A 16482-nucleotide genomic window follows, 5' to 3' on the forward strand; every position below is an offset into this window, starting at 1 on the left:
CCTGTGTGAGCTACCACTGGTGGTCATATGTGGATGAGAGCAACTATCACAGGTGTAATAGCACAATTCACTCTTTCCTGCCTAACCTTAGAAGCTACACCAGTTTAGATGCAAGAGGGTGCCATGTTAGCTATCAGCAATGCAGTGGGATTCCGCCATGGAAACTTTAAGCCAACATTCTTTGCCTAGAATAGCGTGATGGAGACTCCTAAATACTTCTTTGAAAATGCAAACAACCTTTTTTCAAAACCTTTTTTATTCAACTGTTATTCGGCAATATACAATACAGTTTATAAACAATTGTCTTACCTTGTTTCCAATCTTTATTTAAAAAATAAATATTATTGACAATGAATTATGGTAAGGTGTGCCTTTTTTAATCAAAAACATGTCTTGAAAAGAAATAATTTAATTTTTTTTAAAAACTGGGGGGGGGGGAGAGCAAAAACTGAAACAAAAGAAACCTACAAAAAATATTTCTCTTTCATGGAAAGTTTTTGACGCCGTCTCTTTACTTGTGTTCCAAAGGTTACTGCTCGACAGTTCGTGCAAAAAATAAAGATAGACAGGACACTCAAACGAGTCTGGAGGGCTTAAAAGGCAAAAAATCATAGTGCGGTACATCCAGCACAGTTTGAATAATATTACTTTGAAAGGAGATGCATTTTAATTATGTTTCTTCGTGAGTCACCTCTGCAAAAATATTGTTTTTTTCTCCTTGTAGAATGTTTCATGCTGCTGTCAGTCTTTCCCTGTTCACCATCAAAACTGTAGTTTTTAGCAAGGTTTACATTGCAGGTTTTTGTTGGTTTGGTTGGTCGATTGGCGAGTTGCTTGGCTAAGGAGATTCGAGATGAAAAAGTCCATCAGTGATTCACTATTAACTGTACAAGATTATGGAGTATTAAAAGCAACAGGTAGAGCAGGCGGTCACTGGCACTGGTCGCTCCTGTACCTAGGACACAAAAGGAGATTATGAGAGGTTGTTTTCCACAAAAACTGTACACACTGAATCACTGTTACCATTTTAAGCAATTATTATTGCATGGTTTTAGAATTAGTCTAGAATAGTCTTTAAGATGCCTTTGTGATAAAAAACAAAATCACTCGTAGCGATTCTAACTTTACAATTTCTTGGTCAAAATTGTATTTAACTTCAGTATCAGACTCCATACTTCAGAGAGTAATGAAGCACTGCCAAAGTTACTGCTGCTCCATTTTGAAGCTTCAACGATGAGTTATGTGCAAACTAAAATAACAACAGTTTTTATTTTCAGTTTTATATAGCGCAAACCTGACCTGAAGGAATTGGAACACTTTACATGAGCACCAGTTATATTACACAAGGACAGATTATGTGCCAAAACTCAAACCTGATTCTCCAGTTCCACAGTCGGCAGCTTTGGCCATTACGCCAGATCTCAACAAGTGTGAGGTACACAGAATGTTCATGGCAGCTCTAGACCCCAAAAGCTATTCATATTCCTGCGTAGAAGGGCTCTCGGAAAGCCACAATTTAGCTATTAGTGTATCCCATCCTACCCTGCTGAAAAACTGGTAGAATGAAACATTGTCCCTGTGGGTCTTGCTTTCTCCCCATCCACTTATCGCCTGAGCACTGGTAGTAATATTTGAAAAATGTACACCTTCTAAAAGGCTCCCAGCCAGAGGACACATTAGCCCAACATATTAGATGTACTATGTGAGGCTAGAAACTCCAACCTTGATAATGTTGTACCCATGGGGGAAAAAATGGCAGAGAATACTTTTTGATAACTCAGGTTGTGACTGTTAAAAAATATATTGTTACTAGTATGTGCTGAACTCACTACAGAATGTATATAAACCCCAAAACTAAATTTAACATTGATGTTCTGCACGAATTTAATGATTATTTACCTTCTAAACTTCATTTTAGGAACTGGTATTGTTTTGTCTTAAACTTGGAAATATAAAAATGTTCCTATCCGTGGGTAGCTGGTTAGGTATGTTGCTTATGCATTGTAGGTTGATGCAGTTCTATGACTAGGATTGAATGTGTTAACTACTCGGCTGTCTACAGCTGTAATATATATGGGCTAGTGCCATTTTGTGATGACAGTACATACATGAACTACTAGTTAACCACAGAGAAACTCAGTGCAGAGTCCACTGCTATCTTTGAAGTATGACTACAGTGGAGATTCCAAAAGTACTTACGGATAAACATTCGATTCCACTGCTTAAATAATCCACTTGCAAAGAACATTTCCCAATCCTGACTACGAGGATGCATAATGTGGATTTGTGTCCAGGCCAAGGGCATTAATCAGATGCAGATTTTTTAAAATTATGATGGCATTTAAACATTGTGACCTTTACCATCAGGATTTGGCTTGGGAAACTGAGACTGACATAGGTGGTAACAGTAAGGTTGGGGGGTGCTGCTAACCCCTCCCCCCCCCCCCCCCCCAAAAAAAAAAATAACTGGAGTTCAGAAGGCAAATGAGCAGTAAATATGTCTTTAATTTTTCTTATCTTGTCAATTTGTTATGTGTTTAAGGGCAGAGGTCAAATGTCAGGCCAATCAATTTTTTTCTAACACACACAACCATTTAAATACCTTTAAATGAAGTATACAAATATTTCAAAACATATTAGCAGTTAAGAAAGCACAACTGTCTTCTTGTAATTCTCAAGTGTGATAGAAACAAAGATATGAATAGGATCAAAACAAGACACTTTATTTGGTAATGTGCAAATGATAAATACTTGCTGAAAGCTGATTCCCTCACATTATTGTTTGTGCACTATATCGTTTTATCAGAAAAACCTCATGTCAGTGCGACTTTTGCTGCCATTCTTATGGAACATATGCTGTCAGTAAACAACAGTGTGCTACCACACCAAGATGTAGAAAACTATTTGCAAAATTGTGCTCCAAAAAGCACTACTGGCTACATACTACACTCTTACCACTGTCTAGCTAAAGTGGTGTGGCTCATTTGCTATATCTGTTGTTTGTTTGATACTTAGATTTTTCCAGATTCCTATGACTTCAGTGATGTAACATTGTTGATGGCAGCGGGCCACTCTGAAAACTGTTCCAGCACCATTCATAACTGATGTAGATTCCTAGGAATATGCTGTGGTTCTATATTTCATAAAAAAATAGGAGTAATCCCACAGTACTAAAATTCTGACTTTCTGCACTAGGACTTCTTGAATTAGGCCAATTATTTAAATGCATATAGTCGTAAATTAAGGTAAATTGAGCCATAACTTTACCTACTAGGAATTCTCAAAATGATTATGCGTTAATGAGTGCCACAAGTGTGGAGAAATCCTCACTACTAAATCCTACTAAAGTGATGGAAAATGGGCGTCCCAAGGCGTGGATTGACAGGCATGTTGGGAACCCCAAAAAGCATGAAGGTTGTGAGCATTCCAAAGGTCATCTTTGTCCTCTTAGTATCCTTGAAATGGTTTACCCCAATAAAGAGATGTAGTCAAGGCCCTTCCCAGGGGCGGGGGGTGCAGGGGAGAACAATGGAATATACCCACGTTAGGTGCGGTTATAAGGAACCGGCGTTCTCCAAGGGGAGGAATGTTTTCCTTGCAGAGGAAAGAACACTGAAAATTTGCAGATATTTCTCCATTACCCTGTGTGGACTTCTCTGTTATGGAAAACTCTGTATGGGGAAATAAGAGCCCTTGGGAATACTCACATGACATGCACTTGGTGCTGCTTTCTGTGCATACTTATGTGAATGTTAGTGGTTAGAAATAACTATTGACCCGATTCATAAAGCCTCTGCAGAAGCATTTGAAATATACTTCTGAAAGGTGACTTTTAAATTTGTGCATTTTGCAAAATGTAAAACTATGCCAAAGAATCCCAGGAGCCGATCATGAAACCAGTGGCATAATGAAACTTGAGGGGGTCCCCATGCAAAGTGCATGGAGGGAGGCACCCTATGGTCCTGACTCAGTCAGGAGCTCTCACGCAAAGAACCCCCCACCTTTAAACAGTGCTTAAGGGGGCCCCTGCACCGCAGGGGTTTTGGGGGCTATTATTATGCCACTGAAAGAAACCTATGACACTCTTAGATCCTGGGATACTCCCAGGAACAAACCTAGGAATGCGGAATATGCAACAGGATGAGAATTCTACATATGTAGATGCGGAAATGTGATTTGTGAAACTCTTTCATGTACCCACAATAATTATGAAGAGCTACCTGACCTTTACTGTAAAGGGAAGCCACCTGCCTCTGACAAAAGCAAACTTGCACATATTTTCTGGGCTACCAAGCTACCAGCAAAAATATGTACTCTATCCCCACATACTTAGAGGAGGTACAACTCCTACCGCAAGTGTTCATTTAAGAGAAGGCCCACAGTTTTTCCCAAAATCTTAAACTTGCCAATTTGGCAATTCACCTAAATACTCATATTTTCTGCATTTGAAAATAATATGAACCTTACAACTGCATAAGTTTTAATCCACCAATATGGATTTAGTGAATGTGGAATTTACATTTGCGCCTGTTTACCACATAGGTGTGCAACTGATATCTGGAGATGGAGAATACATTGAAATATACATTTGTGCTAGTAGGTGAAGTAATTATATTCTTAGAACTGAAATAGATTAATAACTATTTAAAAGATGCCAATAATTACTTTACTAATGAACTGTACATAAATGAGGACATAGGCACTGACTTGTATGATCAGAGCATGATGGCTAGGCTACAGACCATTTTGTCTATGAGTTAGTTACTTTATGCGAGGATCAGTGAGGTACAAATACGTCTGAAAATAAAGCAACACATCTGAAAATCAGTGACTTGTTCTAGAAGGGGTAGTTGCAGATTTCACTGAAAAACCGAGTCAGTTAAACACTCAATCAAAAAAGACAGATGTTGCTTGTGAGTTAAAAAATTATTACAGCTATGAGGGATATCAAAATGGCAACAAAAGTCGAGAGATGTAAAGATATATCTGGAACCTCCGAGGTGGCAAATTACTAGGACATTGATGGGAAGAGTCATATAAATGGAGGAAAGGAAGTTGGAGAAATAGGAAGGGGAAAAAGAGCAAGAGGGAGATTCGATAAAAATGGAATGAAATTAGACTCAAAAAGGGAAATTAGTGCTCTGATTAGCTTCAATTATTTTTGACTCATCTGATACCTTTAAAGAGCACCATCACCCTTTTATTGTACTTAATGCCCCGGTTACTTACCGGTAATCTTCATTACGCCGAGTTAGTCTACCTCACCACATGAATAACGAAGTGAGCTTCATCTCCACACCAGAACCCTCCAAAGCAAAAGTTAGCCTCCCATGCCTCCCATCCCTTCCCAATATGGCCGACCTATGCACTCCATGACCACTATAAGAAGGACCAGCCGTTCCCCATTTTAAATATAGGAGTCCTAGTTGCGCTCAAGCAGTGCCTGTTTGACATCAAGTCCTCGAAACAACGGGGCAGATTTACGTTAACTGGCGCATCCCCAGGGATGCGCCAGTCAATGTGCGCCACAGTTCCGCCACCCATGGTGCGCTGCATTTACAATGCGGCGCACTATGGTGCAAGGCAGGGAAGATGCGTGACGCATCTTTCGGCGTACGGGCGGTGCATTGCTGGAGTCATGTCGCACTTGCGACATGACTCCTGCAATGCACAGGGGCCACTCCTACATTGCATGGTGCATCACCCTTACGCCTGCTTCAAGCAGACGTAAGGAATTGACGTAGAAAGTGACTCAGTGAAATCTTGTAGATTTCACTGAGTCACTTTCCAGGGGCGTTCCTGCGACGGAACGCCCACCCCTGCACCGTAACGCCTACATGAAACCTGACGCAGGTTTCATGTGGCGCAGGGCCTTACACCGTGATGCATCTCCATAGATGCGTCACGTTGTAAATGCCTCGTAGGGATGCGCCACGTTTACGCCGCCTTGCGTGACGCAACAGCGGCGTAAACGTGGCGCAAGGGCCTCATAAATCTGCCCCATAGTCTGAAGTACTCCATCAAACTTTTTCAATTTCCCAGTAAAAACAGAAGAATATCTTAAGCAACAGCAGCTAAAATCCAGCATGCAGCCATTTGTTGGCCCTTTAACACTTTTTCAATAAACAATGCTAAAAATACACGAATACCTGGAGCTAATGCATTATCATGGGGAGAAGCCAAGGCCAACAGAGGCAAAGTTGAGTATGAATCACAGGACCAACATCGAAAGGAAGGCCAATGTATTTCAAGCAGTACAAGTGCAAATCCCTCCAGAATCACAAGATGACCTTGAGGGAGGATAGTCAGGCACTCTGTGTCATGGCTGTACTGGCCGTAACGGGCATCAGGCCTTTGCTCTGTCGGCTGGAAGGTTGAGGGTCGGTCTAGGAGCGTTGGGAGCCAGTTTTGTTACTGTGATGCTAGTTTTGCAGCGATGCTGCAATATTGGCCCCCAGCAAAAAAAGCAGAAGTGCTGGGGCCAGTTTTGTTAAGCAACAGTGCTTGACGCATGCACCCCCCCCCCCGTGTGGGGGCCGGTCTGATAAAATTGCCAGGCCTGCCATGTGTTCCCAGTCTGGCCTTGCTCTCCAGGAAATGTATTTATTTACTTATCTGTACATAGGGGTGAAGAGAAGGGGGTGTGGAGAGTGGACATAATTCCCTAGGCCCATCCTTTGTCAGGGCACCACGGCTGTGCTTCAAAATCTAGCATTAGATTTTGGCACAAGCCTGTCCTGTTTATTCATTAGATCCATTACATCTAACATGGCTAAAAACAACGGATGGTATCAGACGCTGTACCTGCCATCTTTTCTCTTTCCCTAGGTAAATGTTTTAAGGAAAGAAAGGGTGTCCATGACGTGGGGTTCAGCATGATCTTTTGTTACCAGGGTCCTGCAAAATCGCTTGGCTGTTCATAGCGTCTGATACAGCTGGCATAAGCAGCAATCACTGAGGATGGGAGCATAAGGAGGAGGTTATGCCATGGATCAGTGATGGATATTTATAGACATGGCAGCACACATAACAGGCTTGATAAAAGTTAAATCTGCTTTGTTGTTTACAACTATTTTTAAAACGCTACCGAATTTCTGGCAAAAACGTATGGTAAATAAAGAATAAGGACGTATTCTGCAAGACGGGAATCATTTGAGGAAAAAATATTCAGAGATGTGTGCCAGGCTCAGACCCAGCCGGAATCACCCCCTGGCCATTCCCTCTGTCATCACCACCCCTGGCGACGCCGCTGCAGGCGTCGTGCACTGATAGCTTGCTAGCTCCTTGCAGAGGTTTGCTGATCAGCCTCTGTGCATTATGCATAAGGAGGGCTTCCAGTGCGTAAACAAAGCAATTAAAAACTACACAAAAAGAGAAGAGATCTATCATTATAGTCGATGCACACACTCCTCATCAGGAAAGGCGCGAGCGGCAGTGAGAAACGCGCTGCGCATGCAGACAGGAGTGTGGGCGGCAACGCGCAATCATTTCCTCACAGAGGCGCCTGAGCAGCCTCTGTGACACCGAATGACACCGACAAATCATCCGCAGTCAATAATTAATAATTAATTGAAATGTGGCAGAGCTCATCTGCAGATGGAGAAGATTAAGAGAAACTAGGAGGCTAATTGTGTTCAATGCAAGGAAAAAGTAAAATGAGAAAGAAGCTTCAGAGAAGAAGAACTAATGTTCGTAGTCGCCTTAAACACACAAAAATGACAGATTCTCAGAACAATCCTGCCTCGAGGCTGTCTCTTTTTAAATGTCACACTTTTGAAGTTTCTCTTTTTTTCCCCAGAAGAATCTATGAATTTGGAACAACCACACGCCCTACTGTAAGTAGGGCTGGAGTTTTCATAGAGTAAGTATTAATGCAGTGTTCATTACTGATACCTCGTATATCACTCATTTTGCCGCAGAGAAATGCTGTGGCATTCCAAGTAGAACCATGGAAGTCCCCTGATAAAAGTGGAAGTACTCTGGGAATGATAGATTCTGCTCCAGTTTCCCACCCTGGTTTTAGCCAGTGAAAATGTCTGTAAGTGGCCTTTTCGGCAATTAGGGTCCCGTGTGTTCCTCTATTCATAGATTGTCCTAGTTTTTGGCCCTCTGTTCCTGCTGTCAAGTGTGGTGCATATACAACAATGTCCAAAAGAGATAGCACTTTAGAATAGTATCGTCAATCATAGAATATAGTCAATATATCACAAGGCAATTAATGAAAGAAGAAATTACCATGTGAAAAAATGAATAACATGTGCATTAATGTAAATAAGGTTCAACTAGAGTACACAGTTAAAAGATATATAATCATAAGTTACAGAAGTGCTCATTGTTAAAAGTGAACACATGGTTTCAGTGCTAAAAATATGTACAGCCCAATATGTGATCAGATAAGATAAAATGGCGACAGACTATGCAGAATGAATTTGAAGAGTGTTCAATTGTTTAAGTCCATGTAATTCAAATTCTGCACTCTGCATTTATGGACATTCAGTAAGTATTTGTTGCCATATATGTCAAAGGTTTAGCAAACCAGGTAAAACCTATAGGGTCATCATCAGGACGAGGTAAGGCATAATGAACACTGGAGGTGTCTATCAAATTTAAACTCCAAATCAGGACAATACATGATGCACATAGGTACAGACTGCAGAGAATTGGAAAACCAAAAACTGTCCCGATTCACAGTGCAAATGGTGCAGGAAAGGAGTAAATCACTCGGAGGCCCAAATTGCTGGGATAAGGGCAGCCCCATGTGGTAGTAAAGAGTGAACCACTAACACATCCACTGTCAATGGGGAAAAACAAGAATTGAAAAACGTGATGGGAAGCAAATCGGAAGCACATCGGTAAGTATACTCTATGCAATGGCACAAGGACTCATGAATACATTCAAATGCTGAGGGTGACTAGATCACCCAAGGTATACGCTGGCAGTAAGTCCAGTGCCAGATGTACACTATTACAACAGACTAACCTGGGTCGCACACAGGGGCACATTTATTTGTACTTATTCATTTTCTGATTATAATTTTACAGAGCAATGCGAACCCAAGTAAAGTGTTTCAGAGACAGGAAAAATGTGAAGGAACATGGGTTACAATACCTATCTACATTTTGATAATTGGTTTAGCAAGACAGCATGGCTGCCAAGCCAAAGCTTGTGCAAACTCTCGCTTGCGTTACACATTTTGAGGCTTGGATGGACCAATGCCGTCTCTCAGGCTTGATGCTGATGTGAGAGGTCTTGTGCTCGATGCCTTCCATGCTGAAATTGAGGAGAACATACAACATATGATCCAAACTTGTCCATATATGATGCTATCTACAGAATCAAGACTGTCACTATATGGTCACCCTTTATAAAGCCACTGCTGTTTTTTCGCTTGAAAAAACTCACTCACTGTTTTATGAAATGAATGCCAAAGTAAAATTGTGAAAATGCCAAATGGAACACAAGTGGCTCACTAATTAACTACAGGTTGAAAAATGACAAATTGACAATATCCTGGCGTCAATAGAGTACTGATTCAGAGTGCAAGTTGTCTTACTACAGGAGCCCTCGTTCGAAACACTGTACTCACAAAAAGAGCTTTTTAATATGTTCCAGGATTTCATGGCACTAGCAGCTTTGACATTTTTAGCAACTCATTCTCAAGAAAGTTATAACTGTCTAACAGAATGCTTGAATTTAAAAACTGTAAAGATCTAGAACTCTAGCGCAAATGCTGCCAGATTTCTTGATACCTGTGTGCATGAGTTAAAGATAATTACCATAGTCAGCAAATTGCCAGCTCTGTGTTTCTGTAGGTAATAGTAAACGCTAAAGCTGCTCTTTGGAAATCTGTCTGACCACTATTTTAAAGGAACACATTTGAACTTCAGATGTTATTACATAGACTTAATCTTCATCACTATGGCAGGCATTGTCCTCGGCAACTTAAAAACATCACACAGATCTAGTTTCACCCATCCTGCAGAAACCTTCATTGCATTCAAGTGTTCCTGGTAACTTCAGGGGAATTTCAAATCTGGAGCCCCCTTTAAGTTGGATTCAAAAGGAAGAAATGTACATAATCATGATGGTTTCCAGTTTGACTGACCTATGATAAGAGGCTAAGAATGTACAGAATGCGCCTTAGTTCATGACCTTTGATACAGCTGACCATGAGATTTTGGTCAACCATTTATTAAGCACTGACATTAGGGCCACAGCTGTGGGTCATTTTTTATCTTCTTTGACAGATCTTCCCTACAGTCACTGCTCCCTTTCCATTGACCTTTAGGCCAAATTTGAGTATAGTGCCATAATGATCCTCTCTAATGCCCTTCATTTTCAAACTATAACTGTAACCTTTGATTCTTTCTTTGGCATAACTGTTTGGTTGTTTTCTTTTCCAGGACCACCATTTGCATTTATTTTTATTCAGTGGTGTGTAAAGTCACATCACTTTCTTAATAGACAACCAAGACATGTATGAGGCAATACTTCCTTATTTTCAAGGGTAGTGGTTCAGTAGCATGTAGTGGAGTGAAAGTTAGGATATTCTTAAGAGAGACGAAAAGAGATAATTTCTTAGAGGAATAACAATGATTGGAGCAGTAGGAACAACTTTGTCGATTTTTGATATTTTTCAGCTTTAGCTTTGGTTGTATTGGAAACAGTTGTATATGAGCCCCAATTCTCTGTTCAGATCGGAGAACCCTTGCTAAGACATCAAATTGTGCTCAGTTGTGCCCCTGTGCTTCGTCTGAGTCGTGTCACTTTTAAAACTATCATTCTGTCGCTCCACAGAATACTACTGACCCACTAGCCTTGATAATGGAAAGTGTGCTGAGAAACATGTTTTTGCTGGCAATAAAGAAATTGCTGTGCCTTTATACAGAACTGAATAAAAATAGATGAGAATGGTTGTCATGGAAAAGAAAACAAGAATTTTACTCTTGACCATCACTGTTTGGAAACTCCCCTATTTCAATTTTATAACCGCAAGGTATATATTTAACTTTCATATTATGATGGTTGTACTACACACTGCCAGAAAACTGTTTCTGTAACTAATATGTCAAGGAGGTATCTGCTTGAGGTAGGTGTTACCACTTCAGGGCAACATTTAAGCCAAAAAAACATATCTTTATGACTTTGTTCTCCACATTCTCCAGGCTTGATTACGCCAACCTGCTGTATGTGGGGACCCGGCATGCCACCTCCATCAGCTGCAATTGGTGCAGAATCAGGCTGCTCGCCTGATCTTTCACCAACCCAAGCACCATCACGTTACCCCCCTCCTTCGCAGCCTCCACTGGCTCCCTGTTTCCAAGCGGTGTCTCTTCAAGATGGGTTGTACGGTGTTTAAGGCACTTACTGAGGCAGCTCCTGCCTTTGTATCATCTTGCCTGACTCGTTACATCCCCCTTAGAGCCCTCCGCTCCACATCTCTCAATCTCCTTGTGGTCCCCAAATTTAAACTGAAAAAGCATGGAGGTTCTAGTTTCTCTGTTTTAGCCCCCTCTACCTGGAACTCCTTGCCTTCCACACTCCGTCTCTGTCCCAGCTATGACTGCTTCCGCAGACAGCTAAAAACCCTCCTTTTTCAGTCAGCATATGAGTAACTCCTTCACCATGATCTCTGCAGTTTGTTAAGAGCGCCAAGAAACCGTTGGTGTAAGTGCGCGGTACAAATATTTTTAACGATTGATCTCTACCCTAGGAAAACTGGACAACTATGAGTAGGCTATCAGCCCCAAGATTTGTATCAGTAAATTAAAACTGAATCTGGTGAAAAACAAAATTCTAGTTAATGGTCCTCAACCTCATCTCAAAGACTTATGTAAGTAAGTAGGCTGATTTAATCAAGACTCAAAACTGAGGGTGAAATGCAGTGTGAGCTTGACCACAGAATTCGGCACATGGGTTCAAGGGCACTGGAAATAGTTTCCTGGATTCATTCAACATCATTAATAGTCAATGCTACAACATGTGCGTTTATGAATGGTGACACAGATATTAATGAAATAATGCTTTCGTTCTAAGGGAGATCCAATTCCGTAGTCAACAGGAATGTTGAAATTCTGACATGCATGTGCCAACAGAATGCTAGGAGGCAAATCAACCTAGTGAGAACAACTGCTGTGTAATTGCTCATTTTTATTCTGCTTTTCTGTGTAAATGTTGAATCCCTGTATATATAATACAGCAGCTAAATACCACACTACTACGGCATGCCTTTTTTAGATCTTAAAATTGTCAGGATTTGAATGCCGGTCTGGACAATGTCGACAACAAGTAGACTGGAGAGCTTCAGTTTTGACTCTCTTCGTCTGCCAGAGATAAGTGTGACCCCTTCTATTAGCCATGATACAGCTGACACTAGGTAGTAAATAGCAGATAGTGCCTTTAGAAAGGGGCCCCAGATGGATGAAACTGCACCTAGGGCAAAAAATATCCAGGTGACTGCAAGACTATGGTAACAGGGAGACCAGGGCAAGACAGCATGGAAAAGTAAGCAAAAAATCCAGTGTGATGGACTGGAAGCGCGGAAACCAAAAACTCTAGAAAAGACAATGTCTCCTGGACGGGAATTGGGAGCTAGGAAACACTCCTAACACTAAGGAACATTGCGATGCAAGGGGGAAAGGACTAGCTCCTTTATATACCTTGGAAACAGTAAATCGCACCAAAAGCGGGTCCCACCATTTTACATTGGGAGAGACTGGTTAGTAAAGAAAAAACGTGCATCTTATCTTGGACAGGATGGGTTCCTGTAAAGGAAATTCTGAGTCCAATAATTCCCCATGAATGAAGAGATGCTAATGGCCTGTCCCAGACAAGTCACCCCTAGAGGAATAAATGCCAACTTTGGATATCATAATGGCAGGCCTCAGCCTACAGGTAAGGTTAGATAAGGAGCGCGGTGGCCCACCAGCTCTCCCTAACTCTGACCTGCTCTTGTTCCACAGTGCGGTTCCGGCCATCTGAGGTGGCCTCAAGAAGCCACGTTGGACTGGACGCCAGTGGCAGAATAAATATTCTCAATTCCAAATTCATCATTTTTTCTTCAGAAATGCCCGCCCGCAAGCTCATGGCTCTCAGAGGATGGGACAGCATTTCACCAGGTCAATAATCATAGCACTGAATTCTTGTCCTTTTCTAGTCATGCAGAGGATTTACTTTAAGATCCTAGCTATGACCCACTGGATGTTCATTGGCAGGCTCCCATCATTTCTATTATATAAAACAATGTACATCATCAGTACTGCTTCTTTCGAAAGCCATCACAGACATTTTGCCTTCCTGATCCCAGAACAGCTAAGCACCCTACCTTTTGCAATAAAATAGGTATTACAAAATTACATTACATAACATGATATAACCTAACAAAAGTTTGGGTTTGTCCCAGATGCTGGGCTTATTCTCTTTCCTGTATTCTTTGGTCATTATATTTTGTTAAACAAATAAACCTTACACAGCTCATTTGAATGGTTTGGTCAATAAAAAGCTTCCCTGTGCCGCAGTTGAGCAATAGAATTCCAGATGCTCTGGCCCCATACTCCAAGAAACAAGCTGCTTTGCCACTGATACTTGAATGTTGACTAGTGAAATTGTATGAATGTTTGCCCACCATTGCTTTCTAAATTATGCTTATTAATTTTCCTTTGTCTGAAGGTTTCAAGAATCCTTTTAGCATGATGCAGATTACATCTAATTGAAATCTGAACACATCGAGAGCTACTGGAATCCTTTTAGCAGACTAGTTTTTCAAAAAAGATTTTTTAATCCAGACTCACTCTTGAAACACATTCAAACTTGTAGATAAGGAACTTGGCACAAGAGTGTTGATAATGTTACAGTAGTCTAGCCATACAATGACCAGGTCTCTTATAGCACAATGGTTGCCTTGAAGGAATACTTGAAAACTGCATGTATTCGAAATAAAAGGTTAGATTATTTTTGCACACTTGGGTATATCTATATATTTCAGTGACACACAGATAGGCTCACGTGTTTGTCTCATGCAAAGATTTCAGCATTAGTAGTGTTAAGTCAGAAGAAATTCGACTTCTCCAGTCTGAGCTGTGCCCTCACCCCTTGCACCTTGCCTGCTGGCCCGCCAGCCTTCCCCTGGTTTTCCCACCTTCCAAACCTGGGATAGTACCACTCTTCCCACCGTTCTTCTCCCATCTCATGCAAAGATTTCAGCATTAGTAGTGTTAAGTCAGAAGAAATTCGACTTCTCCAGTCTGAGCTGTGCCCTCACCCCTTGCACCTTGCCTACTGGCCCGCCAGCATTCCCCTGGTTTTCCCACCTTCCAAACCTGGGATAGCATCCCTCTTCCCACCGTTCTTCTCCCACCCGCACCATCTGCCCACCTCCAACCTGAATTCTCCCCCCTTGTTTCTTCCCCCATACAGCACCCCCTCATAAAAGTGTAATTAAAACGCAGAAGCTTCCACACAGTATCCGTTTTATAGATCGGCAAACATGAGTGCAACAATGTCTCCTCTTTAGCACACCACCTCACTGTCCACCCCGCCACCACAAAAAAGCAGTTTTCCAGCGCTTTCTTTGGCCAAACACCCCTGGATGCCCATGTTGCTCCGTTTATATTCGTTGGCTTCCCAAGAGGATAAGAACAATAGGTAAAAAGAATTCCAGTTATCAATAGAAGTGCAAAAGAAACAGAAACAAATAGAAAATTACATATATTTCTAGCATGAACACATGCGCCCGGCGCTTCAGTCTATGTTCTGAAACTCCCTCCTCTTGTGTTTACATTAATCTGCAAATCTCATCTAAAAAATTTACATGAATGGCGATCTTGGGTAGGCAGGGGCAGCATCAGCAGCCTCTGCTTTGCCCCGGGGTGGTGAAGTGAGCTAAAGAAGGATAATGGATTCAACCCAGATCTGTGACTTAGGGTGAGTGTCTGAAAAGTCTCAGAACTTCGTCCATCATCTCCTTGTGCTGCAGCACTTCTGTTGTTGGTGCATGTGGTCTCATGAAGGCAACAAAAGGAAGCAAATACGGCTATATTTCCTACAAACGCTGGTTGGTGGCTCAGAGGTCACCCATGTGATTTCGTTGGTTGATTAAAGGGGGTGTGATTTCTAATTTCATTTTTAATCCTCATGACAGTAAAGCCTCAAAAATACAATTCGTATTTTATGGAAATCATCTTCTCTTCGTGGACTGACATCTGGACTATTGGGGAAAACGTGTAATTGAATGCTTTACTTTCCAAACCTTTGGGGTATCTAGGGTCATTTAATTTGCTAAAAATGCTTGAAACCGTGAGAGACTATTTTCATGTATGCCTGACAGCTTCACCCCTGCATTATACAATGTTCTATCAGGGTTTAATTATATCCTTTTGCTTAACATCTCATTTCAGCCTGTTACGCAGAAATGGTTTCATATCTGGATAATGTGGAAATCTACCGTTGTATTGAATGTGTATTACTTTTCAAATTGAAAAAATTATCAGAAATACTGCAGTTTCTATATTATTCCACATAGATCAAAGCACAAGACAGGATAGCTTATTTTACTCTGCTATTTGGGATCTATGAAGAGCTACTAGTGAAATACGTAGGGGCTAATATAGACTTATGTTAGGATATGACTGATGATAGAAAAGGAATCTTTAGCTTTGGGTCACAGGATATACTTAAAATGGAAAATGGAAATTATTAGGTTTAATCTGCTAGAGAATGTGAAATTCGAGGTATTACTTGCATGGCTGGGGTCAGAGTTATGGACTGCCATGCTAACTATAACTCTCACTGAGTCTCTGGTTTTAATTTGCAACCATAACAGTACTTTAACTGAGTCTATGTAAGTGAATTTCGGAGTTTTTATAAGCATATGTTAAGGTGTTATAAGCCAAGCTAACCATTACTTCATCTTAAATTTGTTTTTTTAAGTGGATATCTGGGCTGTTTTGATCATACACTGTATTGGCTTCTATGAAAATACACCCTACCTGCTGTGCATGGCCTCACCTAAGGCCAGGCCCTGTTCCCAACTATCAACAGGCAACCAAACAGTGGTGAACATGACCTTTCATCCTGCGCAACAGGGGTTGGCAGCAGAGCCTGACCATGGCCAGCCTGTGCATCCAACCTGCTGTTGGCAGCCTGGCCTTCGGACATGCACTCCAACAACCCGTCGGCAAACTCCCACTGTGCATGGCCTTCATGTAGCCAAGCAGAGGCGAACCTCCCACCTGTGTTTATTTTTCAAGGTTGGTGGACCACAGTTGACCACAGTTTTTGTTTGCCAATCTGCACACACTTTTACGCCCTTTTTAGACCTCCTGAAGGGACCCTATGGGTCTTAAACCAAGGGGTCACAAGTCTGTGTTGGATCACAGACCTTGAGCCAGGGTTTGTGGACCTTGTCCGTAAATCTGTCTTTGTGTTTGCAAACAGCATGAACAAATTGACTTAATTTTCTTCTATTTTAATGTATGCATGCC

General features: G+C 41.4%; 1 protein-coding gene across 2 annotated transcripts in view; it reads right to left on the reverse strand.

Moving 5' to 3' along the window:
- Nucleotides 1-244: 244 nt before the first annotated feature.
- Nucleotides 245-16482, reverse strand: part of VSTM2B (V-set and transmembrane domain containing 2B) — a 182625-nt gene continuing 166387 nt past the window's right edge. Inside the window, exon 5 of one of the 2 annotated variants that reach the window (XM_078668548.1) lies at nucleotides 245-955. In XM_078668548.1, coding sequence (XP_078524674.1) covers nucleotides 867-955 — 89 coding nt within the window. In that variant the 3' untranslated portion in view covers nucleotides 245-866. The remainder of the gene's footprint in view (nucleotides 956-16482) is intronic. The other variant, XM_078668547.1, reaches the window with a different exon arrangement.

Source organism: Lissotriton helveticus, chromosome 12 (genome assembly GCF_964261635.1).
Source record: "Lissotriton helveticus chromosome 12, aLisHel1.1, whole genome shotgun sequence".
Classification (NCBI taxonomy): domain Eukaryota; kingdom Metazoa; phylum Chordata; class Amphibia; order Caudata; family Salamandridae; genus Lissotriton; species Lissotriton helveticus.